At 48.7% G+C, this 25,596-nt stretch overlaps 1 protein-coding gene across 3 annotated transcripts in view; it reads left to right on the top strand.

Moving 5' to 3' along the window:
• Positions 1 to 25,596, top strand: part of RGS22 (regulator of G protein signaling 22) — a 273,655-nt gene that overhangs the window by 144,278 nt on the left and 103,781 nt on the right. For all 3 annotated transcript variants that reach the window (XM_063924195.1, XM_063924194.1, XM_063924193.1), the window contains exon 17: positions 17,102 to 17,268. In XM_063924195.1, coding sequence (XP_063780265.1) covers positions 17,102 to 17,268 — 167 coding nt within the window. The remainder of the gene's footprint in view (positions 1 to 17,101; positions 17,269 to 25,596) is intronic.

Here is a 25,596-nt window from a genome sequence, read left to right as displayed (position 1 = left end):
TCACTGGGGACTCTGGAGGCGGGAGGAGGAGGCTACAACGCAGGCGCCGTGCAGCAGCAGCAGCAGCAGGGGAGACTGGCATCGGCAGCTTGGAGGTACTGCAAAGCAATGACAAGCAGCTCAGCCGGTCGGGCCGCTTGTCATTGCTCGCTGTTGGGAGGCAGTGGGCCGGGCAGGATTGGTTTGCGGGCCGCATCCGGCCCGCGGGCCGTATTTTGCCCACCCCTAGGCTAGAGTCTCCCACTCTGCTCCTCTAAGCATGCTGTGCAGGGGCTGGAGCATGCACAATGGCCCCGCATGGGCACTACGTTTCTGAACTGAACATAGCTGCGGTGCTGCCCCAGCTCAGAAGAGCAGAATTGTGGTCTCCGCAGTGGACTGACCAGCATATCCGCCTCCCCAAAACTGTTTTGCTGTGGGGCTCGGCTGTTGAGTTTTACGCCCGTATACTAAGCACGCCCCATCTTTTGGCTGAAAGCAGACCTTTTCAAAAACTGTTTAGAAGGGAAGCCGCTGTGTTTCACTGGGGTGGTCTTCAGTATGCCGAATGTCGGGATCCCGGCGCACAGTATACCGGCCCCGGACACCCGGCATACCGACAGATATTCTCCCTCGTGGGGGTCCACGACCCCACTGGAGGGAGAATAAATAGCGCGTCACCGTGCCCGCAGCGTGGCGAGCGCAGCGAGCCCGCAAGGGGCTCCTTTGCGCTCACCACGCTGTCGGTATGCCGGCGGTCGGGCTCCCGGCGCCGGTATGCTGGTCGCCGTGAGCCCGGCCACCGGCATACCATACTACACCCGTTTCACTGACCTGCCGCAGCACGGGACACAGCGTTCAGCTTGTCTATCTTCTACAAGCCCACTCCCAGACTCCTTTGAATTTAACCAATGGGAGTCTGGGGGCGGGCTTATTATTATTATTATGATTATTATCCTTTATTTATATGGCGCCACCAGGATTCCGCAGCGCACAGTTACAGAGTACATATGCACATAATCAAAACAGGAAAACAGTGACTTACAGTTGAAGACAATATAGGACAAGTACAGGGTAACTAAGCATAACTACATCAGTAGACGACACTGAGATAAGTATCAAGGTGGCCGAAAACTGCAGGATTTGGGCAGATGAGGATTATTAAAGTAAGAAAAGGATAAGCACATGAGGTAAGTGGGCTTACATTCTAAAGGGGAGGGGCAGACAGACAGGGGTGACACAGATGGGGTAGACCGAGCGTGGGATAGAGGGTTAGGATGAGATTTGGCTTGGTTTGGTAAAGAAGTGGGTCTTAAGAGCCCATTTGAAGTTCTGTAGAGAGGTGGAGAGTCTGACGGGGAGCGGTAGAGAATTCCAGAGTAAGGGAGCAGCACATGAAAAATCTAGAAGACAGGAGAGTCGGCGTGTATTAGCAGAGCAAAGAGGACGGGTCGGAGAGTAAAGGGAGATAAGGTCAGAGATGTAAATGGGAGAGGAGTGGGTGAGGGCTTTGTATGTGAGTGTGAGAAGTTTGAATTGGATTCTGAAAGAGAAGGGAAGCCAGTGAAGGGTTTGTAGGAGAGGAGAGGTAGATGTAGTGCGTTTGGTGAGGAAGATGAGGCGGGCTGCAGCATTGAGGATAGATTGAAGTGGAGAGAGGTTTTTGTCAGGAATGCCAGTTAGGAGGAGATTACAGTAATCCAGTCTGGAAATAATCAGTGAGTGGATAATGATCTTGGTGGCATCCTGGGTGAGAAAGGTCTGATCCTGAAAATGTTTTTGAGATAAAAATGACAGGTTTGTAAGAGGTGCTGAACATGTGGTTTGAAGGAGAGGGAGGAGTCAAGGATTACGCCAAGACAACATACTTGGGGGCTAGAGGAGATAGTCGTGCCATCAATGGATAATGAGATTGTTGGAGGTGAGGTTGTGAGGGAGGGTGGGAAGATGATCAGCTCAGTCTTAGACATGTTAAGTTTAAGAAAGCGCTGGGACATCCAGGAAGAGATAGCAGAGAGACAGTTGGAGGAACGAGTGAGGAGAGCTGGGGAGAGATCAGGGCAGGAAAGGTAGATTTGAATGTCATCAGCATAGAGGTTATAGTGGAAGGTAAAAGAACTAATGAGTTCACCTAAAGAGGACGTATAGAGAGAGAAAAGTAGAAGACCAAGAACAGAACCTTGGGGGACACCAACAGTTAGTGGAAGTGTGTGGGAGGGGGAGGTAGCGTCATGAGAGGAAACCGAGAAGGAACAGTCAGAGAGGTAGGAGGACAGCCAGGTGAGGGCACTATCACGCAGACCAAGAGAGTGAAGGTTTGCAGAAGGAGAGGGTGGTCCACAGTGTCAAAAGCAGCAGAGAGTTCAAGAAGAATAAGGAGAGAGTAGTGGCCCTTAGATTTGGCTGCATGGAGGTCATTGCAGACTTTTGTGAGGGCAGTTTCAGTGGAGCGGAGAGAGCGGAAACCAGACTGGAATGGGTCAAGCAGTGAGTGGGAGGAAAGAAAGGAAGTGAGGCGGTTATAGACATTACGCTCAATGAGTTTGGACGCAAAAGGGAGGAGAGAGATGGGTCGAATGTTGGAGAAGATGTTTGGATCAAGGGTAGGTTTTTTAAGAATAGGGGAGACAAGAGCATGCTTGAAGGCAGAGTGGACAGTGCCTGATGAGAGGGAGAGATTGAGAAGGTGGGCAAGATGGGAACAGGCAGAAGGAGAGAGGTATCGGAGGAGGTGGGAGGGAATAGGGTCAAGTGGGGAGGTGGTGGTGGTGGGGAGGGGGGACGGATGAGGGCCATGACTTCCTCACCAGATACATGGGAGAAAGATGTCAGAGTTGAGAGGTAAGGAAAAAGGTGGCAAGGGATGGTTGGTGACTGGTTGCTGGTCTGGTGGGATGTGATGTCCTGACGTATGGAGTCAATCTTGTATGTAAAATAAGTGGTAAAGTCAAGAGCAGACAATGAGGATGGGAGAGGAGGTGGTAGTGGGCAGAGGAGGGAGTTCACAGTGGCAAAAAGGCGCCGGGGGTTTGGAAGACTGGGTAGAGATGAGAATTTTGAAGTATGATTGTTTAGCGAGGGAGAGGGCAGCACTGAAGGATGAGAGCAGAAATTTAAATTGGAGGAAGTTTGCCTTAGAGCGTGATTTCCTCCACTGTAGCTCGGCAGTACGTGAGCATTTTTAAAGATATCTGGTGCATTTGGTGTGCCAGGGTTGAGGTGTTGATCTGCGAGGGCGAATAGTGGTTGGTGGACAGGGCCGGCTCCAGGCCTACTAGCACCCTGAGAAAGAAAATTTAAAAGCACCCCCTCCCCCCCCAAAAAAAAACCTCCTGGAAAAGTGAGCGTGGCCTCCTGGAATAGTGGGTGTGGCCTTGTAACTTCATATTATCAAACTATCAATAAATATATTTTCACACCCCCTCTACGCACACAATTAGTAGCCTTACACATAACAGCCACAGTAGTGTTCCTTACACACAATGTCTCCAGTGTAGTGTCAGATACACATAGGGGTATATGTAATTGCGGTCGAATTCCCGAAATTGTCGAATTTCGGGTCATTTTCGCCCAAAAAAAAAATTCGCCAATGCAATTCAGTGCTTTCCGACCAAAAAACGGACTTTCAAAATTCGACTTTTTGAAATTCGAATTTTTGCAAATTCGACTTTTCTGCAATGATACAAGTGCTGCAATTCGACAAAAGCATATTCAATTCAAGTTTGGAAATTCGACAGCAGTGCTTTTAGACAGCAAATTCGTCATTTTCAATCCGCCACACTTTGGAGGGTGAAAACAATAAAAAAAAATTTAAACATGTTTTTTTTGGTGTTTTTTTTTTAGGAATAGCATATCTATTTATATTAGAAGGGATTAGGTACTTTTTTTTTTTTTTTTTTTTGGAGGCACAAATATTATTTATATATTTTTTAAAATATTTTTTTTTTTTATTTTTTTTTTTATTGCTGGAACGGTAAAATCCTTTAAAAAAATGGCGTGGGGTCCCCCCTCCAAAGCATAACCAGCCTCGGGCTCTTCGAGCTGGTCCTGGTTCTAAAAATGCGGGGGAAAAATTGACAGGGGATCCCCCGTATTTTTAAAACCAGCACCGGGCTCTGCGCCTGGTGCTGGTGCAAAAAATACGGGGGACAAAACGAGCAGGGGTCCCCCATATTTCTCTATCGTCCTAGTGGATGCTGGGGTTCCTGAAAGGACCATGGGGAATAGCGGCTCCGCAGGAGACAGGGCACAAAAGTAAAGCTTTCCGATCAGGTGGTGTGCACTGGCTCCTCCCCCTATGACCCTCCTCCAAGCCAGTTAGATTTTTGTGCCCGGCCGAGAAGGGTGCAATCTAGGTGGCTCTCCTAAAGAGCTGCTTAGAGAAAGTTTAGCTTAGGTTTTTTATTTTACAGTGAGTCCTGCTGGCAACAGGATCACTGCAACGAGGGACTTAGGGGAGAAGAAGTGAACTCACCTGCGTGCAGGATGGATTGGCTTCTTGGCTACTGGACATCAGCTCCAGAGGGACGATCACAGGTACAGCCTGGATGGTCACCGGAGCCTCGCCGCCGGCCCCCTTGCAGATGCTGACACATGAAGAGGTCCAGAATCGGCGGCAGAAGACTCCTCAGTCTTCTAAAGGTAGCGCACAGCACTGCAGCTGTGCGCCATTTTCCTCTCAGCACACTTCACACGGCAGTCACTGAGGGTGCAGGGCGCTGGGAGGGGAGCGCCCTGGGAGGCAAATGAAAACCTATTTGGCTAAAAAATACCTCACATATAGCCTCCGGGGCTATATGGAGATATGTAACCCCTGCCAGAATACACTAAAGAGCGGGAGACGAGCCCGCCGGAAAAGGGGCGGGGCCTATCTCCTCAGCACACAGCGCCATTTTCCTTACACAGCTCCGCTGGTCAGGACGGCTCCCAGGTCTCTCCCCTGCACTGCACTACAGAAACAGGGTAAAACAAGAGAGGGGGGGCAAAATAGTGGCAAAAATAAATTATATTATAAAAGCAGCTATACAGGGAGCACTTATTATAAGGCTATCCCTGTCATATATAGCGCTTTTGGTGTGTGCTGGCAAACTCTCCCTCTGTCTCCCCAAAGGGCTAGTGGGGTCCTGTCTTCGTTAAGAGCATTCCCTGTGTGTCTGCTGTGTGTCGGTACGTGTGTGTCGACATGTATGAGGACGATATTGGTGTGGAGGCGGAGCAATTGCCAAATATGGGGATGTCACCTCCTAGGGGGTCGACACCAGAATGGATGCCTTTATTTATGGAATTACGGGATAGTGTCAACACGCTAAAGCAGTCGTTTGTCGACATGAGACGGCCGGACAATCAGTTAGTGCCTGTCCAGGCGCCTCAAACACCGTCAGGGGCTGTAAAACGCCCTTTGCCTCAGTCGGTCGACACAGACCCAGACACAGGCACTGATTCCAGTGGCGACGGTGACGAATCAACCGTATTTTCCAGTAGGGCCACACGTTATATGATTTTGGCAATGAAGGAGGCGTTACATTTAGCTGATACTACTGGTACCACTAAACAGGGTATTATGTGGGGTGTGAAAAAACTACCTATAGTTTTTCCTGAATCAGAAGAACTAAATGATGTATGTGATGAAGCGTGGGTTGCCCCCGATAAAAAGATGCTAATTTCAAAGAAGTTATTAGCTTTATACCCTTTCCCGTCAGAGGTTAGGGCGCGCTGGGAAACACCTCCTAGGGTGGATAAGGCGCTCACACGCTTATCTAAACAAGTGGCGTTACCCTCTCCTGAGACGGCCGCACTTAAAGATCCAACAGATAGGAGGATGGAAAATATCCAAAAAAGTATATACACACATACAGGTGTTATACTACGACCAGCTATAGCGTCAGCCTGGATGTGCAGTGCTGGAGTAGTTTGGTCAGAGTCCCTGATTGAAAATATTGATACCCTGGCTAGGGACAATGTTTTACTGTCTTTAGAGCAAATAAAGGATGCATTTCTTTATATGCGTGATGCACAGAGGGATATCTGCACACTGGCATCACGGGTAAGTGCTATGTCCATTTCGGCCAGAAGAAGTTTATGGACGCGACAGTGGTCAGGCGATGCGGACTCAAAACGGCATATGGAAGTTTTGCCGTATAAAGGGGAGGAGTTATTTGGAGTCGGTCTATCAGATTTGGTGGCCACGGCTACAGCCGGGAAATCCACCTTTTTACCTCAAGCTACTCCCCAACAGAAAAAGACACCGACTTTTCAACCGCAGTCCTTTCGTTCCTTTAAAAACAAGAGAGCAAAGGGATATTCATATCTGCCACGAGGCAGAGGAAGGGGGAAGAGACACCAACAGGCAGCTCCTTCCCAGGAACAGAAGCCCTCCCCCGCTTCTACAAAAGCCTCAGCATGACGCTGGGGCTTCTCAAGCGGACTCGGGGGCGGTGGGCGGTCGTCTCAAGCATTTCAGCGCGCAGTGGGCTCACTCGCAGGTAGATCCCTGGATCCTGCAGATAATATCTCAGGGGTACAGGTTGGAACTAGAGACAGATCCGCCTCGCCGTTTCCTGAAGTCTGCTTTACCAACGTCCCCCTCCGAAAGGGAGACGGTTTTGGAAGCCATTCACAAGCTGTACTCTCAGCAGGTGATAGTCAAGGTACCTCTTCTACAACAGGGAAAGGGGTATTATTCCACTCTATTTGTGGTACCGAAGCCGGACGGCTCGGTAAGACCTATTCTAAATCTGAAGTCCTTGAACCTGTACATAAAGAAGTTCAAGTTCAAAATGGAGTCACTCAGAGCAGTGATAGCGAACCTGGAAGAAGGGGACTTTATGGTGTCCTTGGACATCAAGGATGCGTACCTCCACGTTCCAATTTACCCCTCACACCAGGGGTACCTCAGGTTCGTTGTACAAAACTGTCACTATCAGTTTCAGACGCTGCCGTTCGGATTGTCCACGGCACCTCGGGTCTTTACAAAGGTAATGGCCGAGATGATGATTCTTCTTCGAAGAAAAGGCGTATTAATTATCCCATACTTGGACGATCTCCTAATAAGGGCAAGGTCCAGAGAACAGCTAGAGAGGGGATTAGCACTGTCTCAAGAAGTGCTAAAACAGCACGGCTGGATTCTGAATATTCCAAAATCCCAGTTAATGCCGACAACTCGTCTGCTGTTCCTAGGGATGATTCTGGACACGGTTCAGAAAAAGGTTTTTCTCCCGGAGGAAAAAGCCAAGGAGTTGTCCGAGCTTGTCAGGAACCTCCTAAAACCAGGAAAGGTGTCTGTACATCAATGCACAAGAGTCCTGGGAAAAATGGTGGCTTCTTACGAAGCAATTCCATTCGGCAGATTCCATGCACGAATTTTCCAGAGGGATCTGTTAAACAAATGGTCAGGGTCGCATCTTCAGATGCACCAGCGGATAACCCTGTCTCCAAGGACAAGGGTATCTCTTCTGTGGTGGTTGCAGAGTGCTCATCTTGGAGGGCCGCAGATTCGGCATACAGGATTGGATCCTGGTGACCACGGACGCCAGCCTGAGAGGCTGGGGAGCAGTCACACAAGGAAGAAACTTCCAGGGAGTGTGGACGAGCCTGGAAACGTCTCTTCACATAAACATTCTGGAACTAAGAGCAATCTACAATGCTCTAAGCCAGGCAGAACCTCTGCTTCAAGGAAAACCGGTGTTGATCCAGTCGGACAACATCACGGCAGTCGCCCATGTGAACAGACAGGGCGGCACAAGAAGCAGGAGTGCAATGGCAGAAGCTGCAAGGATTCTTCGCTGGGCAGAGAATCATGTGATAGCACTGTCAGCAGTGTTCATCCCGGGAGTGGACAACTGGGAAGCAGACTTCCTCAGCAGACACGACCTTCACCCGGGAGAGTGGGGACTTCATCCGGAAGTCTTCCACATGCTGGTAACCCGTTGGAAAAGACCAATGGTGGACATGATGGCGTCTCGCCTCAACAAAAAAAAACTGGACAAGGTCAAGAGATCCGCAGGCAATAGCTGTGGACGCGCTGGTAACGCCTTGGGTGTACCAGTCGGTGTATGTGTTTCCTCCTCTGCCTCTCATACCAAAAGTATTGAGAATTATACGGCAAAGAGGCGTAAGAACGATACTAGTGGTTCCGGATTGGCCAAGAAGGACTTGGTACCCGGAACTTCAAGAGATGATCACGGAAGATCCGTGGCCTCTACCTCTAAGGAGGGACTTGCTTCAGCAGGGTCCCTGTCTGTTTCAAGACTTACCGCGGCTGCGTTTGACGGCATGGCGGTTGAACGCCGGATCCTAAAGGAAAAAGGCATGCCGGAAGAAGTCATTCCTACTTTGATTAAAGCAAGGAAGGAAGTAACCGTGCAACACTATCACCGCATTTGGCGAAGATATGTTGCGTGGTGCGAGGATCGGAGTGCTCCGACGGTGGAATTTCAACTGGGTCGATTCCTACTTTTCCTGCAATCAGGATTGTCTATGGGTCTCAAATTGGGATCTATTAAGGTTCAAATTTCGGCCCTGTCGATTTTCTTTCAAAAAGAATTGGCTTCAGTTCCTGAAGTCCAGACTTTTGTTAAGGGAGTGCTGCATATACAGCCTCCTGTGGTGCCTCCAGTGGCACCGTGGGATCTCAATGTGGTTTTGGAATTTCTAAAATCTCATTGGTTTGAACCACTAAAAAAGGTGGATTTAAAATATCTCACATGGAAAGTGACCATGTTACTAGCCCTGGCTTCGGCCAGGAGAGTGTCAGAACTGGCAGCTTTATCTTACAAAAGCCCATATCTGATTTTCCATTCGGACAGGGCAGAACTGCGGACTCGTCCGCATTTTTTCCCTAAGGTGGTGTCAGCATTTCATCTGAACCAGCCTATTGTAGTGCCTGCGGCTACAAGTGACTTGGAGGACTCCAAGTTACTGGACGTTGTCAGAGCATTAAAAATATATATTGCAAGGACAGCTGGAGTCAGAAAATCTGACTCGTTGTTTATATTGTATGCACCCAACAAGATGGGTGCTCCTGCGTCTAAGCAGACGATTGCTCGTTGGATCTGTAGCACAATCCAACTTGCACATTCTGTGGCAGGCCTGCCACAGCCTAAATCTGTAAAGGCCCACTCCACAAGGAAGGTGGGCTCATCTTGGGCGGCTGCCCGAGGGGTCTCGGCATTACAACTTTGCCGAGCAGCTACGTGGTCAGGGGAGAACACGTTTGTAAAATTTTACAAATTTGATACTCTGGCTAAGGAGGACCTGGAGTTCTCTCATTCGGTGCTGCAGAGTCATCCGCACTCTCCCGCCCGTTTGGGAGCTTTGGTATAATCCCCATGGTCCTTTCAGGAACCCCAGCATCCACTAGGACGATAGAGAAAATAAGAATTTACTTACCGATAATTCTATTTCTCGGAGTCCGTAGTGGATGCTGGGCGCCCATCCCAAGTGCGGATTATCTGCAATAATTGTACATAGTTATTGTTAACTAATTCGGGTTATTGTTAAGAAGCCATCTTTCAGAGGCTCCTCTGTTATCATACTGTTAACTGGTTTTGATCACAAGTTGTACGGTGTGATTGGTGTGGCTGGTATGAGTCTTACCCGGGATTCAAAATTCCTCCCTTATTGTGTACGCTCGTCCGGGCACAGTACCTAACTGGCTTGGAGGAGGGTCATAGGGGGAGGAGCCAGTGCACACCACCTGATCGGAAAGCTTTACTTTTGTGCCCTGTCTCCTGCGGAGCCGCTATTCCCCATGGTCCTTTCAGGAACCCCAGCATCCACTACGGACTCCGAGAAATAGAATTATCGGTAAGTAAATTCTTATTTTTTCACACCAGCATCGGGCTCCACTAGCTGGACAGATAATGCCACAGCCGGGGGTCACTTTTATGCCGTGCCCTGCGGCCGTGGCATTAAATATCCAACTAGTCACCCCTGGCCGGGGTACCCTGGGGGAGTGGGGACCCCTTCAATCAAGGGGTGTCCCCCCCCAGCCACCCAAGGGCCAGGGGTGAAGCCCGAGGCTGTCCCCCCCCCATCCAATGGGCTGCGGATGGGGGGGCTGATAGCCTTTTGTGATAATGAAAAGAATATTGTTTTTTCCAGCAGTACTACAAGTCCCAGCAAGCCTCCCCTGCAAGCTGGTACTTGGAGAACCACAAGTACCAGCATGCGGGAGAAAAACGGGCCCGCTGGTACCTGTAGTACTACTGGAAAAAAAATACCCAAATAAAAACAGGACACACACACCGTGACAGTAAAACTTTATTTCATACGTCGACACACACATACTTACCTAAGTTCACACGCCGACATCGGTCCTCTTCTCCATGTAGAATCCACGGATACCTGAAAATAAAAGATCAATATACTCACCTCAGCCATGGTCCAGAGATACATCCACGTACTTGGCAAAAAAAGAAAACGAACACACGGGCCACCAGACTGAAAGGGGTCCCATGCTGACACATGAGACCCCTTTCCACGAATGAGACCTGTCAGTGACAGTTGTCACACAAAGGTCTCTAAAGCCAATCAGGAAGCGTAACTTCGTTGCGCTCACCTGATTGGCTGTGCGCTGTCTGAACTCAGACAGCGCATCGCACAGCCCCGTCCATTATATTCAATGGTGGGAATTTAGCGGCTAGCGGTGAGGTCACCCGCCGGTCAGCGGCTGACCGCGGGTAACCCCACCGCAGACAGCAAAGTTCCCACCATTGAAACTAATGGAGCGGCTTTGCGATGCGCTGTCACAGCACAGACAGCGCACAGCCAATCAGGTGAGCGCCACGGAAGTAGCGCTTCCTGATTGGCTGAAGGGACTTCAGTGACAGGAGTCACGTGATGTCCCGGCATTCGGGAGAAAGGGGTCTGATGTGAAAGCATGGGACCCCTTTCAGTACGGCATGGAGCGGGTGTTCGGTTTGTTTTTTTAACAAGTACGTGGATTTATATCTGGACGTGGATGTACCTCTGGACGCTGGAAGGTGAGTATAATTTTTTCACAGGTACCCTCGGATCGTCGGAGGGTTGGTTCTATATCGGAGGGGCTGAAGGGACCTTGTGACGTATTGAGGGGAGGAGCTACGTCACCAGGGGGAGGAGCTACGGGCGAACAGGGTACCCGAAAAGTACCCTCGCGGGCTCGCTTCGCTCGCCACGCTTCGGGCACGGTGGCTCGCTTCGCTCACCACCTAATTACTAAAGGTAATAGTTGGTGGCGTGGATAGTAGAGGAACTATCCCGCTGGCCTAGCTCCTCCCCCTTGCGTCGTAACTCCTCCCCCTTACGGAAAAGGTCCCTTAGCCCACTTGATTCTAGCATCTACCATCGTCGGAGACCGTGGCAGTCGGCGTGTCAACATAGGTAAGTATGTGTGTGTCGGTAGTGTGTAATAAAGTTTTACTATCAAGGTGTCTGTGTACTGTTTTTAGGGGGTAATTCTGAGTTGATCGCAGCAGGATTTTGGTTAGCAGTTGGGCAAAACCATGTGCACTGCAGGGGGGGCAGATATAATATGTGCAGAGAGAGTTAGATTTGGGTGTGGTGTGTTCAATCTGCAGTCTAAATTGCAATGTAAAAATAAAGCAGCCAGTATTTATCCTGCACAGAAACAAAATAACCCACCCGAATCTAACTCTCTCTGCAAATGTTATATCGGCCACACCTGCACTGCACATGGTTTTACCCAACTGCTAAAAAATTTCCTGCTGCGATCAACTTGGAATTACCCCCTTATTTGGGTATTTTTTTCCCAGTAGTACTACAGACACCAGCGGGCCCGTTTTTCTCCCGCATGCTGGTACTTGTGGTTCTCCAAGTACCAGCTTGCGGGGGGGGCTTGCTGGGACTTGTAGTACTACTGGAAAAAACAATATCTTTTTATTATCACAAAAGGCTATCAGCCCCCCCATCCGCAGCCCATTGGATGGGGGGGGACAGCCTCGGGCTTCACCCCTGGCCCTTGGGTGGCTGGGGGGGGGGGACCCCTTGATTGAAGGGGTCCCCACTCCCCCAGGGGTGACTAGTTGGGTAGTTAATGCCACGGCTGCAGGGCACGGCATAAAAGTGACCCCCGGCTGTGGCATTATCTGTCCAGCTAGTGGAGCCCGGTGCTGGTATTAAAAATACGGGGGATCCCTGCCCAATTTTTCCCCGCATTTTTAGAACCAGGACCAGCTCGAAGAGCCCGAGGCTGGTTATGCTTTGGAGGGGGACCCCACGCCATTTTTTTTTCAGGCTTTTTCCCGTTTTTTAAAATCGCGGCAAAATCCGCCAAATCGGCCGATTTTCGCCCGCGGGACTGTCGAATCCGTTTTGCATTGAATATGGTGAATTCCGGCAGCCACCTGCCAGAATTCACCTGTCGAATTGTGTTGAATTTAAAAACGGCGATAATTTGCCGCGATTCGCCGTGAATTGCATATACCCCATAATGTCTCCAGTATAGTGCCAGATACACATAATGTCTCCAGTATAGTGCCAGATACACATAATGTGCAGTGCCAAATAGACATGATATGCCCCCCAGCAGTGCCAACTACACATGACATGCCCCCCAGCAGTGCCAGCTACACATGACATGCCCCGCAGCAGTGGCAGCTACAAATGACATGCCCCGCAGCAGTGCCAGCTACGCATGACATGCCCCGCAGCAGTGCCAGCTACACATGACATGCCCCCCCCAGCAGTGCCAGCTACACATGATGGTGTTCACATTTTAGGGCAGGGTGCTGATCACAGGGAGGGCACATTTTTAAGTTAGGATGGCAAACTGATGTACATACTGTAATGCTTGGTGCTCCCCTACCTACATGCCAAATTTAGGGGCATTGCTTCGTAGAGAAGGTGCGTGGCCACATAATTGTGGCAATTCACATTACACCACACAGTAGTGCAGCTAATACACATTGCACCAGGTAGAACCTCCTAGACACTTTGCGCCAGGCAGAGCACCTTAGACACTTTGCACCAGGCAGAGCACGTTAGACACTTTGCGCCAGGTAGAGCACTGAGACACTTTGCGCCAGGTAGAGCACTGAGACACATTGCCTAGCCATAGACGCCTAGCGGGAACACTACATGATATGCTCCCCAGCAGTGCCAGCTACACATGACATGCCTCCCAGCAGTGCCATCTACACGTGACATGCCCCCCAGCAGTGCCAGCAACACGTGACATGCCCCCCAGCAGTGCCAGATACACATGACATGCCCCCCAGCAGTGCCAGCTACACGTGACATGCCCCCCAGCAGTGCCAGCTACACATGACATGCCTCCCAGCAGTGCCATCTACACGTGACATGCCCCCCAGCAGTGCCAGCCACACGTGACATGCCCCCCAGCAGTGCCAGATACACATGACATGACCCCAGCAGTGCCAGCTACACATGATATGCCCCCCAGCAGTGCCAGATACACATGACATGCCCCCCAGCAGTGCCAGATACATAAATGGCCACACAGTGCCAGATATGTCCCCACAGTTCCAGATACATAAATGCCCCCACAGTGCAGATATGCCCCCACAGTGCCAGATACATAAATGCCCCCACAGTGCCAGATACATAAATGCCCCCACAGTGCCAGATACATAAATGCCCCCAGTGCCAGATATGCCCCCACAGTGCCAGATACATAAGTGCCCCCACAGTGCCAGATACATAAGTGCCCCCACAGTGCCAGATACATAAATGCCCCCACAGTGCCAGATACATAAATGCCCCCACAGTGACAGATACATAAGTGCCTCCACAGTGCCAGATACATAGATGCCCCCACAGTGCCAGATACATAAATGCCCCCAGTGCCAGATATGCCTTCACAGTGCCAGATACATAAATGCCCCCACAGTGCAAGATACATAAATGCCCCCACAGTGCAGATATGCCCCCACAGTGCCAGATACATAAATGCCCCCACAGTGCAAGATACATAAATGCCCCCACAGTGCAGATATGCCCCCACAGTGCCAGATACATAAATGCCCCCACAGTACAGATATGCCCCCACAGTGACAGATACATAAATGCCCCAGTGCCAGATACATAAATACCCCCACAGTGCAGATATGTCCCCACAGTGCTCTGCCCGCCCAAATACATAAATGCCCCCAGTGCCCGATCCATAAATGCCCAATACCTGCGGTGCTGGGAGCCGGGAGGGGGAGTGCTGTTGAGGGCACGGGTGGACTCTTCAAAACTCTTGTGTGCGCGCGGCACCGGCGTCTGACGTCAGATGCCGGTGCGGCATAGAGCACACACAAGAGTTTAGGCCGGGGCCGGGACACTGCAGGCTGGCTCCAGGCACGAAGATGGCGGCGCCAGCGTGCGGTTCCCATTAAGAGTGGCGCCCCGCGCGGCCGCTCTATTCGAACATGCCTAGAGCCGGCCCTGTTGGTGAAGCGACAAAGTCAAGAGCAGAAGTAAGAGATGCATTGTATAGGGATGTGGCTTGTTGAGGGCATGACAGAGAGAGAATAGGAGAGGGAAGCGAGTCGAACAGGGAGAATAGGGATGAGGTGTCAATAGCCTCAATGTTACGCTTAGTGATGGTAGCCTTAGGAAGGAGAGATGGGGAAGCGGAGATAGATAAGTTGAAAGAGAGCAGGTGGTGGTCAGAGAGGGGAAAAGGGGAATTGAAGAAATCAGAAATATTGCAGCAGTGAGTGAAAACCAGATCCAGTGAGCTCCCGTTCATATGGGAGGGTGAGGTGGTCCACAGGGAGTGAAGAAGATAGACAAGCTGAGCGTTGTGTTCCGTGCTGCGGCAGGTCAGTAAAACACAGCGGTGCTGCTGATCCCCATGTAAGACGGAAGCATGTACTGTATATTACATACAACATTGAATATATGTTTATATTTGCTGACTGGCTGCTCCCTGCAATGTGTGGTCGGCTCTGCAGCCCAGGTCATGTAGTGGGTTGTGTATTTCCACAGCAGCTGGTGGGCTGCATGATGAATTCTCCTGCTTTACAGCATATAGCCTTTACAGTCACATAATATATGCGCAGTGTGTGTCAGCATCTGTGACCTGCAGAACTAGTCCAAACTCTGAGAAAAGACGTTATTTCAGCCTGTGATAAAAGCTGCTGTTGTTGTTATTGCAAATATTCCAAATAATCACCACATTAATCTCCCAAATCCTTTGTGCAGAGGTCAGCAGTCAGCCACTTTGGAAAACACAATATTTAGAAATGCGGTTGGTGACTTTGCCACAACGTCAATCGTAAAAACCCGATAATCCCATTTACACAATCAGATTAGTCATTCCAAGTGGAGTCATTTATCAGCAATGTGGAAAAAACATAATACCTAATTTATCATCGTTTCTCCCATTAAATAGTAATGTCATGTTTAATTTCAAATACTTTGAACAGGGCTTTAAAAAAGCCCCAACAGAAACACCCACAAAGGCATTGAAAATGGCAGGAATACAGAACATATCTTGTGTCATATAATTGTATTTGTGCAATGAAATGTCAACTGCTGAGACCCTTCCATGAATTAAATAGACTTGTAATATATTTATACATTTAACTTGTAATAATAAGACTTGCGATAATATTATATTTAATATTAGTGATGAATAGTTTGTATCCATACATTTGTTTTAGTCATAACCATCTGTACATAGAAGTTTGTAACATTGATGCCATTAGTTTTACCAGATTCACCACCAGTGATACATTCCCCCTATACGATATCCCCAGAGACGCTTGTTTGTGTATAGCTCCACCCACCTTCTGGAGCCCCTCCCATTTTGGGAATTTTATGTATTTGTCCAAATATAATTTGCTAAGTATCGACTGATGAAAGATAGACAGTACAAAAGGTTGACGGGTACAAAATGTCGACAATGACAATGGTTGACTCACATATACCCCTTTCACACTGCAAACGCCGGATCCCACCCGGGAATTGGAAACGGGTCCTTCCCGGGTGGGATCCGGCATTGGACGCTACAGCAGTCTTCCCTAACCCGGCAATATGCCGGGCGGGTTGCCATAGCGGTGGGGGGTGGAGCTGGCAGCGGGGGTGAAGGCGGAGGCAGCGCTGGGAGATGAGCTCATTTCTGCGCCGCCTCTTTCTATCTAGTGAACAGGTCCCGGATCACATCGTCCCGGGAACCCGTTTACGCTGCCACTGACCCGGTATTCAATCCGGGAATAACACTTCTTTATTCCCAGGTTGAATTACCAGGTCAAGCGATCCGGGAATTCCACCAAGGTGCTTTCACACTGCACGCCGACCCGTGTCGACCTAGCAATATGCCGAGTCGATACCGGGTTATTTGTGCGGTGTGACACAAGTTTTGTTTTTTTCAAATTTCTTCATCATTTACCATCCACGTGGTGTACCTGTCAACCTGTTGTACTGTCTGCCTTTTCCATGTCGACCTTTTGAGCCTGTCAACCTTTTGACCGAATGCATGTTGACCATATGGTGTTGACCTATTCATTGTCGGGTACACACTATACAGATGGGTCTGGCTATTGCCAGATCCTCCTACATAGTCGCTGATTTGGTAAGCATACACACTTACCAATCAGCGGCTCGATATGTCGGGACAGACATTACAACCGGGCAGGCATTTGCAATTGCATGCCCAGCTGTGACGTCATTGTCAGCGGTTCCTGCTGCTGGCATATGGGACGGTCGTCGTGTCACCTACCCAGACGTGCCGCTATAGCTGCAAGACATATGGGCATTGGCTGTGCTGCAGGACCAACCTGATATATTTGTGAACGACGCAATTCCCAGACATATCAGGTGTACACAACCACCAATGCACTACAGACATATACTGTTCACTCCTTGAGCAAACAATATATCTTTCTAGTGTGCAACCAGCTGTTAAGCCACGTGACCCCTTAGCTCCCCCTAGTTGCGGCCATGGTTAAGGCAGGTTAGAGATCACAGGGAAGGAAAGACCGTTTCACACTAGATAAGTCTTTACCTAATGTAAAAGCTCATGTTCAAGGCTCATACACACATATATGCTTATTGCAGTGAGTAAGGAAAGGCATGTTTATACAGAATGTAGAGTTTGATGTTGGAATACACATAATAATAATAATAATAATAATAATAATAATAATAATAAACACATTAACTCTTTTACCAGGACCAACTCCACAAATCTATCTTTGTTCCCCTTCCCGACAAACCTAAAGATCCTAACCCGTGGGAGCAGGTCCCGGTGGAATACAGGAATTACAATCTCGGCACCTTGCTCCGGCACAGGATGGAGCTGGAACACTTCCGTAGCTTTCTGGATGATCATTTTGCAAGGTACAGAAACAAGTCGCAGCCAACATGCTATAAAACAACCGGTCATTGATCACCAGAGCTAATTTTTATACTGTGATAGTCTCCTGTAAAAGATCTAGATTTTTGTATCAAGTGTATAATTCTAAGTGATGCAAGCAACTATATTTAACACTTATTTGCTGACTGCACTGTTATTATACTGTACATGCTATACCCTTCAGCTCATTCTCTCTGTCGGGTCAGCCAGTAAGGAAGTATCAGGCAGTGACATCACTGAACAGTGTTGCCCCCGATCCATCTCTGTAGCCTGTAGGGGGATAATCACTGAAGTGTCAGCTGATACTACTTCCTAACAAAGAAGTAGTATCAGTGACTGCCGCGTTTCTTGTGATGACCTGCACAACGGAGGGAGGTGGCTGAGGATAAAAAACATTAAAAATGAATCCGTAATATGCCAATCTTCATAAAATAATCTCTCCTGCAAGTCATCCTAGCCGAAATGATGGCTCAAAACAGATGAGCATGTAAAGCCAATTGATTGTACAGTACAGTGCCCAAACTTTTGAAGAGGCCATTTTTTGTTTTCTGTTCTTTTGAAAGTGTAAATGATGGAAATAAAATCAAACTTTTTTTGACATGTTATAAGAATGTCTAATCTGTAATTTGATGCCTTTTGGAGATTTTTCCATCTTTCCTTGGCTTCTTTTTGCACATTAAAATGAATTTTTGCCTGGGGTGCCCAAACTTTCGATCCCCACTGTATGTACCTGGGGTCAGGATTCATGCTGCCGTCTTTCGGGAGGTTTCTCTGCATTGGAGTGAAATCACTCTCACCTCTTAGCTGACACGTTTCCACCTCTACGCTCCTCGTCAAGGTACAGGTGAGAGTGTGGTTTGTATTGCATGGGAAAACTTCCAGGCATGCGCACTTGGAGAAAACCTTACCAATTTATTAGGCTGTACGTCTTGTTTTGTATTTATTGTATTTTTGCTAAGTTTTTTTTAATAAAGTAATTTTTATTCAGTAGTCTGGATAAGAAGGTACAGACATTGCAGAACATCATCATATCACAAACAATACATCAAATTATCTTGAAACCGAGCCACATTTTGGAGCGAAGTTTACAGCAATGGAATATCAGGCCAAGTCCCAAAGGGAATATACAAGGATTTCCTATTGTTCGGACCATTAGGGTCCGCAAAATCCGTAGCCAAATATATTAGTCTTCATTAACTTTTATAGTTACACCCTTAAACTAAACAGTAAGAAAAATAACAAAAAGAAGCAGAAGCAAAATGAGAAGGAGCCATCTGATTCAGGACCACATTAGCCATGAATATAAGTAGGCGAACACGCAGGGCTCAACCGCCATACATCTCAAATATACATCATTAAACATTATGTTTTTGATATGTTAGCACTTCAATGCCCACTATATTTGGGGAACCAGGTGAGAATGGGGGGAGTCTAGCCATGGAGACCAAACCTTTTCAAATTTGGCTGATGCGTTTTGTTTCATATATATGTATCTTTCCTTAATTATTGTGTCATTAATTAAGGTCTTAAGCGCAGATATTAAAGGGCCTCTAGGGGCCATCCATAGCCTCGCAATGCAAACCTTAGCCAAGGCACATACACTGTGAGCATAAAGACCCACTGAAACAGACAAGTAGAGCATCCCATCCCCAAAATACAGATTTGTGGGGTAAGCAGTCCGCCAGACACTCCCGTACTCTCCAGAATTGACCTGACCCCCAACCAGAACACCCTCAACCTCGGGCAATCCCACACTAGATGCCAGAATGTTCCCACCGCCCCCCCCCCCCCCCCCCCCCCCCCCGCACTTAGGACAAAGGCCAGAGCCGCCCGTCCCAAAGGTAGCCAGCCTAGCTGGAGTCATATATGTTCTGTGTAAAATGAAGAATTGAATTTGCTGATATCTGAGAGATTTGGTAACTTTGGCAGGGTATTCCAGAGCAAGGACCCAGTCCTCCTCAGTTATTAAACCCATATCCTCCTCCCACTTTCCACGGAGACGTGTCAAAGGGTCCGTATGGAGCTTGGTAAGAAGATATCCATACGCAAGGGAGACCATCTTAGCTTGACCCAAGGTAGCCACAAAGGTCTTGATGGGGAATGGGAGGATTCGTGGGGGGGATTCAGCAAATTGGGACTGGAGGGCGTGGCGAAGCTGGAGATATCTGAAGAAATAAGAATTGGGTAGGTCAAACTCATCTCTCAGTTGTTGAAAGGATTTGAGTACATTATCTAGGTAGAGTTGAGAAATAGAAACCACCGATCTAGGGGCCCATACCTCCCGCCCCTCAAGTGCATGTAATTCAGGGAGCCAGTCAGAGTACCAGAGGGGGGTATCCGGGTCCAGGCCATCGTACCTCAAGAGGTCTCTCAGGGCCCGCCATATCTTTAAGGCCTGGAAAATGATAGGGGGAAGAAACCGAGCTATGCTCCCACTCAGTAGCACCTGCACAGGAGAGAGGTGGGGAAAGTAACAGCGAAAAAACTCACAATGTAAAGAGTCAGCCCCAGAGTCTTGCGCCCATACACTGATATGAGTCAGCTGAGCAGCGTAGTAATACATCTGAATATTAGGCAGAGCCAGGCCACCTTCAGATCGCTGCCTGGTAAGGTTATTTAGCTGTATCCTAGGTCGTTTGGTAGCCCAGATCAGTGAGGATAAAACGCTATTTAATTTCCTAAAGAATATTGGATAAATATAAACCGGGGACTGGAGAATAATGTATAGGAGTTTGGGCAGTATAATCATTTTAATGAGGTTAACCCTGCCAGACACCGTCAGTGGAAGCTTACACCAAGTCTTGGATTTGCCCATGACCCACTGCATGGTCGGGTCCAGATTCAGAGGGACAAAATCAGAAGGGTCGTTGGTTATTTGGATTCCGAGGTACTTAAATTGTAACGTCCAACATAATGGCAGGGGGATTTTGGAAACAGTAGGAGGGGGGCCTATGACTGGCATAATGTATGATTTAGGCCAGTTAATTCTAAGACCCGAATAATCTCCAAAGTTCTCTATCACACGCAGCAGAATGGGCATTGACTTGGTGTAATCCTGCAGAAACAACAACATGTCATCGGCGTAAAGAGCTATTCTATCCTCCCGTGAACCCGTACAAATTCCCAGAATATCTGGGTGTGATCTTATCAGGCAGGCCAGGGGCTCGATGGCCAAGGCAAACAGCGTGGGGGATAGGGGGCAGCCCTGTCTAGTACCACGGGACAGTTGAAAAGAGGGGGATACATAGCCGTTCACCAAGATCCTGGCACTCGGATGTTGATACAGTAATTTAGTCCATTTGATAAAGTTGGGCCCAAAGCCCACACAAGCCATCACCTCCCATAAATAAGCCCATTCAATGTTGTCAAAGGCCTTGGCCGCATCTAACGAGACCACAGCCGAGTCAGAAGGGGAGTCATGTGGGAGTTGTAGAATACAACTATAACTATATACAGTCTACGTAAGTTGATAGACGTGGACTTCCCTGGCATGAAGCCAGTCTGGTCCGGGTGAACAAGGGAGGCGATCACTGTGTTAAGCCGTACTGCCAAAATCTTTGCCAGGACCTTAGCATCGGTGGGAATCAGGGATATCGGTCTATAGGAGTCTGGAGATCCAGGGTCCTTACCGGGCTTTGGGATCACTATTATAACTGCCTCTGACATAGAGGGGGGAAGATCGTTATTGGCAAATATATCTAAGCATAGGGCATGGAGCCTGGGCCCAAAAAAATCAACATGATTTTTGTATACCTCGGAGGGAATTCCGTCACAATCCGGAGCCTTGCCATTAGGGGACACACCAATGGCCGCAGTCACCTCCTCGAGCGTCAAAGGCGCCTCCAGCAGCTCACAGGCCTCAGAGGAGAGTGTGGGCAACGGAATACCCCCCAGGTAGTGTGAAAGATCTAAAGTAGAGCATGTCAATTTTGAGCTATAAACCTCAGAGTAATAAGATCGGAATAACTGTGCAATGTCCGGTGTGGTGTCAACAAAGGAGCCATCTCCACCGGACATTTGGGTAATCGTAGTCCCAGGACTATCATAATGTATCAGACGGGCCAGGGGGCCCCCCGTTCTATCAGCCTGCATATAAATATTAGTAGCCTTAAAGAGGAGGGACCTAGAGTTTTTATCAGACAGGTGGGCCAACCAAGCCGACTGAGCCACTAGACAGCGTCCCCTTGTCGCGGGGGCACCATCAGATAGATATTGGGACTCCAGTTCCCTAGCGTCACTTTCAAGGGCCCGTTCTCTCTCCCTTGAGGACGTTTTATGGGCCGCTATACGTCCAATATATGAACCTCTTAAAAACGCCTTAAATGAATCCCAAACTATTGTACCCGAGGCAGACCCTACATTGTCGCTAAAGTAACCCTCCCACTGAGTCTCCAGGTCACTGCAGTCACCCAGCTGGGCCAGCCAAGAGGGATGCAACTTCCAGTAAGAGTGCCCCCTCTGACTGTCCACAGCAAGAGTCATCAACAGAGGGGAGTGATCAGAGACCCCTCTAGCCTCGTAGTGGATGTCAATAATCCCAGGGAAGAGGGCGGGGGACACCAACATCAGGTCAATCCTGGAGAAGGAGCCATGAGTGCTGGAAAAACAGGAAAACTGACGGACCGCAGAGTGACGAAGCCTCCACACATCCACCCACTGCAAACTATTCAAGAAGTTAGCAAACTTGGTAGGACCACCACCCGCCAGCGCAACCCCCGGGGAGTGCCATCGGTCTAAGGATAAATCTAGGATGTTATTAAAATCGCCCAAGCAAATCACTGGGGTAGTAGGAGATGGAGCAATGAAAGAAGCAGCCTGTTGCAGCACAGCATATGAAAAAGGAGGGGGGATGTATACCGCTAAAATGTAATAGGGCTGGGAACTCAGCTTACACTCCATAAATACAAATCTTCCATACGGGTCAGTTTTAATCGATAACAGCTCAAATTGCACTGACTTTTTAATCAGAACCGAGACACCCCTAGAAAAGGAGGAGTGAGAGGCATGGTAAGCCCATCCCACCCAGGCCCGTCGTAAGGACAATAACCTATGTCCCTCCAAGTGGGTCTCACTAAGGCATGCAATATCCGGGTCATATTTCTTAATCATATTCAGAACCAAGGATCGTTTGATTTTGTTAATCAGACCTCGGACATTCCATGCCAAAAATTTCAGGTTAAGCATGACCCCATGTAAGCTCTATGTGCCACCCGGATAGACATCTCCCAAAATACATCTTGAGAATCAACAGTATGAACAACAGCAGCACATGACGGAGATAAGCCCCGCGTTGTAAGCCATTTCACCTGAAATATTAAACATTCTTGCTTCAGAAAATACAGAGATAAGAAAAATAACAAACTAAAGAAAGAAAACCAAAAACAGCAAAAGAAGGCGCAACTAGCAGCTTCCCAGCTAACCTTTCCCCTCCCCGTATACCACCCCAAACTCCGGTATACTTATATCCCGAACAATCAACCCAAACTACCAAGCGCTAAGAAGGCCTAGATTCTCAACTGAACCTCTAACCCTCTCTAACCAACACCACTTGGTCTTAAAAGTCTTGAGCCACCAATGCAAAGGAGGGGAGGCTCCCCGATCTATAATCGTTCCCTCCGGTAATCTAGGCCCCAGCCTCCTCACGCAGGAGGTCAGTCCGGAGCCAGCTGCCGAGCACCCGGCGCAAATCTGTCCAGCCATTGGGCCGCCTCTCTAGGGGAATTAAAAAACTTGGTCTCCCCATCCGCCACGACCCAGAGCCTTGAAGGAAACAGCATGGAGTATGAAATGTTGAGGTCTCGCAGACGCCGTTTAATAGGCATAAACTGGGCTCGGTCCTTCTGGACGTCTGCAGCAAAGGCCAACGGGCCCTTCATACGACCTAAGCGGAGAGTCACGGTCCTTATAATGCAGGAATTTGGCGATGAAGGTGCGAGGAGGGGCACCAGGAGGTAGCGGCCGAGATGGTATCCTATGTGCACGCTCCACCGTGAATTGGGCCGTAAAGGACTCAGCGCCATATATCTCCTTAAGCCAGGATTCGAGGAAGTCCTCCGGCTGCGAACCCTCTTCTCTTTCAGGCAGGCCAACAAATCTTACATTATTTCTGCGCAGCCGCCCCTCCATGTCTAAAAGCTTGGTCTGGAGGGAGGAAACCTGCTGGGTCACCGTGGATACGGATTGCTTTAGGGGACCACACATCTTCCAGGTTGGAGACCCGTGTCTCCGCCTCACCCACTCTCTCACGGATTCGTTGGACATCTTGTCGGAGCAAGGAGAGATCGCACTGCACCTTCTCCATCTTATCGGAGAGACGCTGTTCACTGCCAGCTATAGCCTCCAGCACCTGTTGAATAGACGGCGCTTCCGGTGCCTCCGGGGAACTGACAGCAGACGCAGAAGGGGAGGTCGAGTGCGTCGGAGAGGTTCCCTGAGAAGGAGCCGATGTTACCCTGGGAGTGGATTGTCTAGCAAATCTTTCTAGTTTGGCCGCGGCCGCACTCTGGCCGCCCTTAACCATATTGGACAGGAGCAGTCACACTCACCGTAGGGCAGGGTTGCAGTATAGAAGTGTAATTAGAAAACGGCAGCAGCAAGGTTGTGTATAATCAGTGGCGGGAACCAATCGTGCCCAGTCTGTAGGTCAAAATATCAATGGATAGGAAGTAGAGGCTTGTGTAAAAGTAACAGTATAGACGAGAGTAATGAGGAGGGAATATCCTGTATCAAATTCCGGGAGGTAAAGTAGGATATTGGTGTGCAGTACACTGTAGGATATTAGTGCAAAACAGCAGTGTAATTAATTCCAAACTATATGCAGCTGTGCAGTGGAACTAGCTGACTTTGCCTCCAATCACAGGTGAAACTTTAGCAAAGTTATTAAGATATTAGGAATGGGAGAGAGCAGCATGCAGCAAGGTCCCAGAGTGCAGAGACAGTTCACAGGGCACATGAGAATCCCAACAGGCAGCTCTTCATATGTCCAGGCACGGGCAGCAGCCTATATAAGCAGCTTCTAAGATGGCCGCCGTGCCCCGTCCCCTTCCCCAGGAGTACCTGTATTTTCTCCGGCTATCAGGGTACCAGGCCACAGCCCGACAGGCAGAGGAGAGGTTATCCCCTGTTTCAGACCCTCCGCGGCGTCCGGCAGCAGCAGCAGCCCGCCGTTCGAGCTCCGGGCGACTCGCGGTCGAGGTCGCCGAAATCGAGGCCGGGGATCCGGAGGAGGTGCAGGCCGCAGGGCCGGAAGTCAGTAAATGCCGCTCCACGGGTCCCGGAGAGTGCGGAACAGGGTGCCCGCCGGTGCCCACAGCCTGTGGTGAAGATTCCGGCCGGGCAGAGACACCAGAGGGGGTCAGGATGAGTTGCAGGAGTTTGGTGGCCGGGGAGCTCCCGAGCTCTGCTGCTTACTCCTCAGCCGTCGTAGCCACGCCTGTATTTTTGCTAAGTTACACTTAGCAAAAATACAATACATACAAAACAAGACATACATCCTAACATATTGGTAAGGTTTCACCCTAATATCAGAAAAACACTAGCGCTACAGTACCTACTGTATACTTATTTTACCCATTGTTACCTATAAGTAAATTACATCGGAGACATACAGTATACTGGTGTTCTGCAGAATTGTACCAATAAACATATATTATACAAGGAGTCATTCGTTGTGTTCATTTATGGAAAACATTTAAGGTCAGTGTTTAATCCTTTTGAGTCTAAGGTCCCTAATTGATAGATTCACCACTTCTCTGCTGTATCAAGAGCGGTTTCTATGTTATTACATCTCAAAGTTACCTTTATTCTAATATTTTACAACAAATTAATCCACCTGCTGAACAACCATGTTTCTCCTTAAAGTGGTTAAATAATTAATGATTTTCCATCCTGCGTTAGTAGCTCTTAGTTACATAGTTAGCTGTTACTGTAGATCCGGAGTTAGTAGTTATTAGTTCCGTGGTTAGTAGCTGTTACTGGAGTTCCGGAGTTAGTAACTGTTACTTCTGGAGTTATTAGCTGTTGGGGAGTTAGTAGTTGTTATTTTCAGAGTTATTAGCTGTTACTGTAGTTACAGAGTTAGTAGCTGTTTGTTTCGGATTTAGTAGCTGTTACTGTAGTTCTGGAGTTAGTAGCTGCTACTGTAGTTCTGGAGTTAGTAGCTGTTAGTTCCAGAGTTAGTAGCTGTTACTGTATGTCTGGAGTTAGTTTCTGAGTTATTAGCTGTTACTGTAGTTCCAGAGTTAGTAGCTGTTAGTTCTGGAGTTAGTAGCTATTACTGTAGTTCCAGAGTTAGTAGCAGTTAGTTTCAGAGT

The sequence above is a fragment of the Pseudophryne corroboree genome, chromosome 5 (assembly GCF_028390025.1).
Source record: "Pseudophryne corroboree isolate aPseCor3 chromosome 5, aPseCor3.hap2, whole genome shotgun sequence".
Lineage (NCBI taxonomy): Eukaryota > Metazoa > Chordata > Amphibia > Anura > Myobatrachidae > Pseudophryne > Pseudophryne corroboree.
The sequence above is the reverse complement of the archived record's forward strand: the minus strand, read 5'-3'. Positions and strand labels throughout refer to the sequence as shown.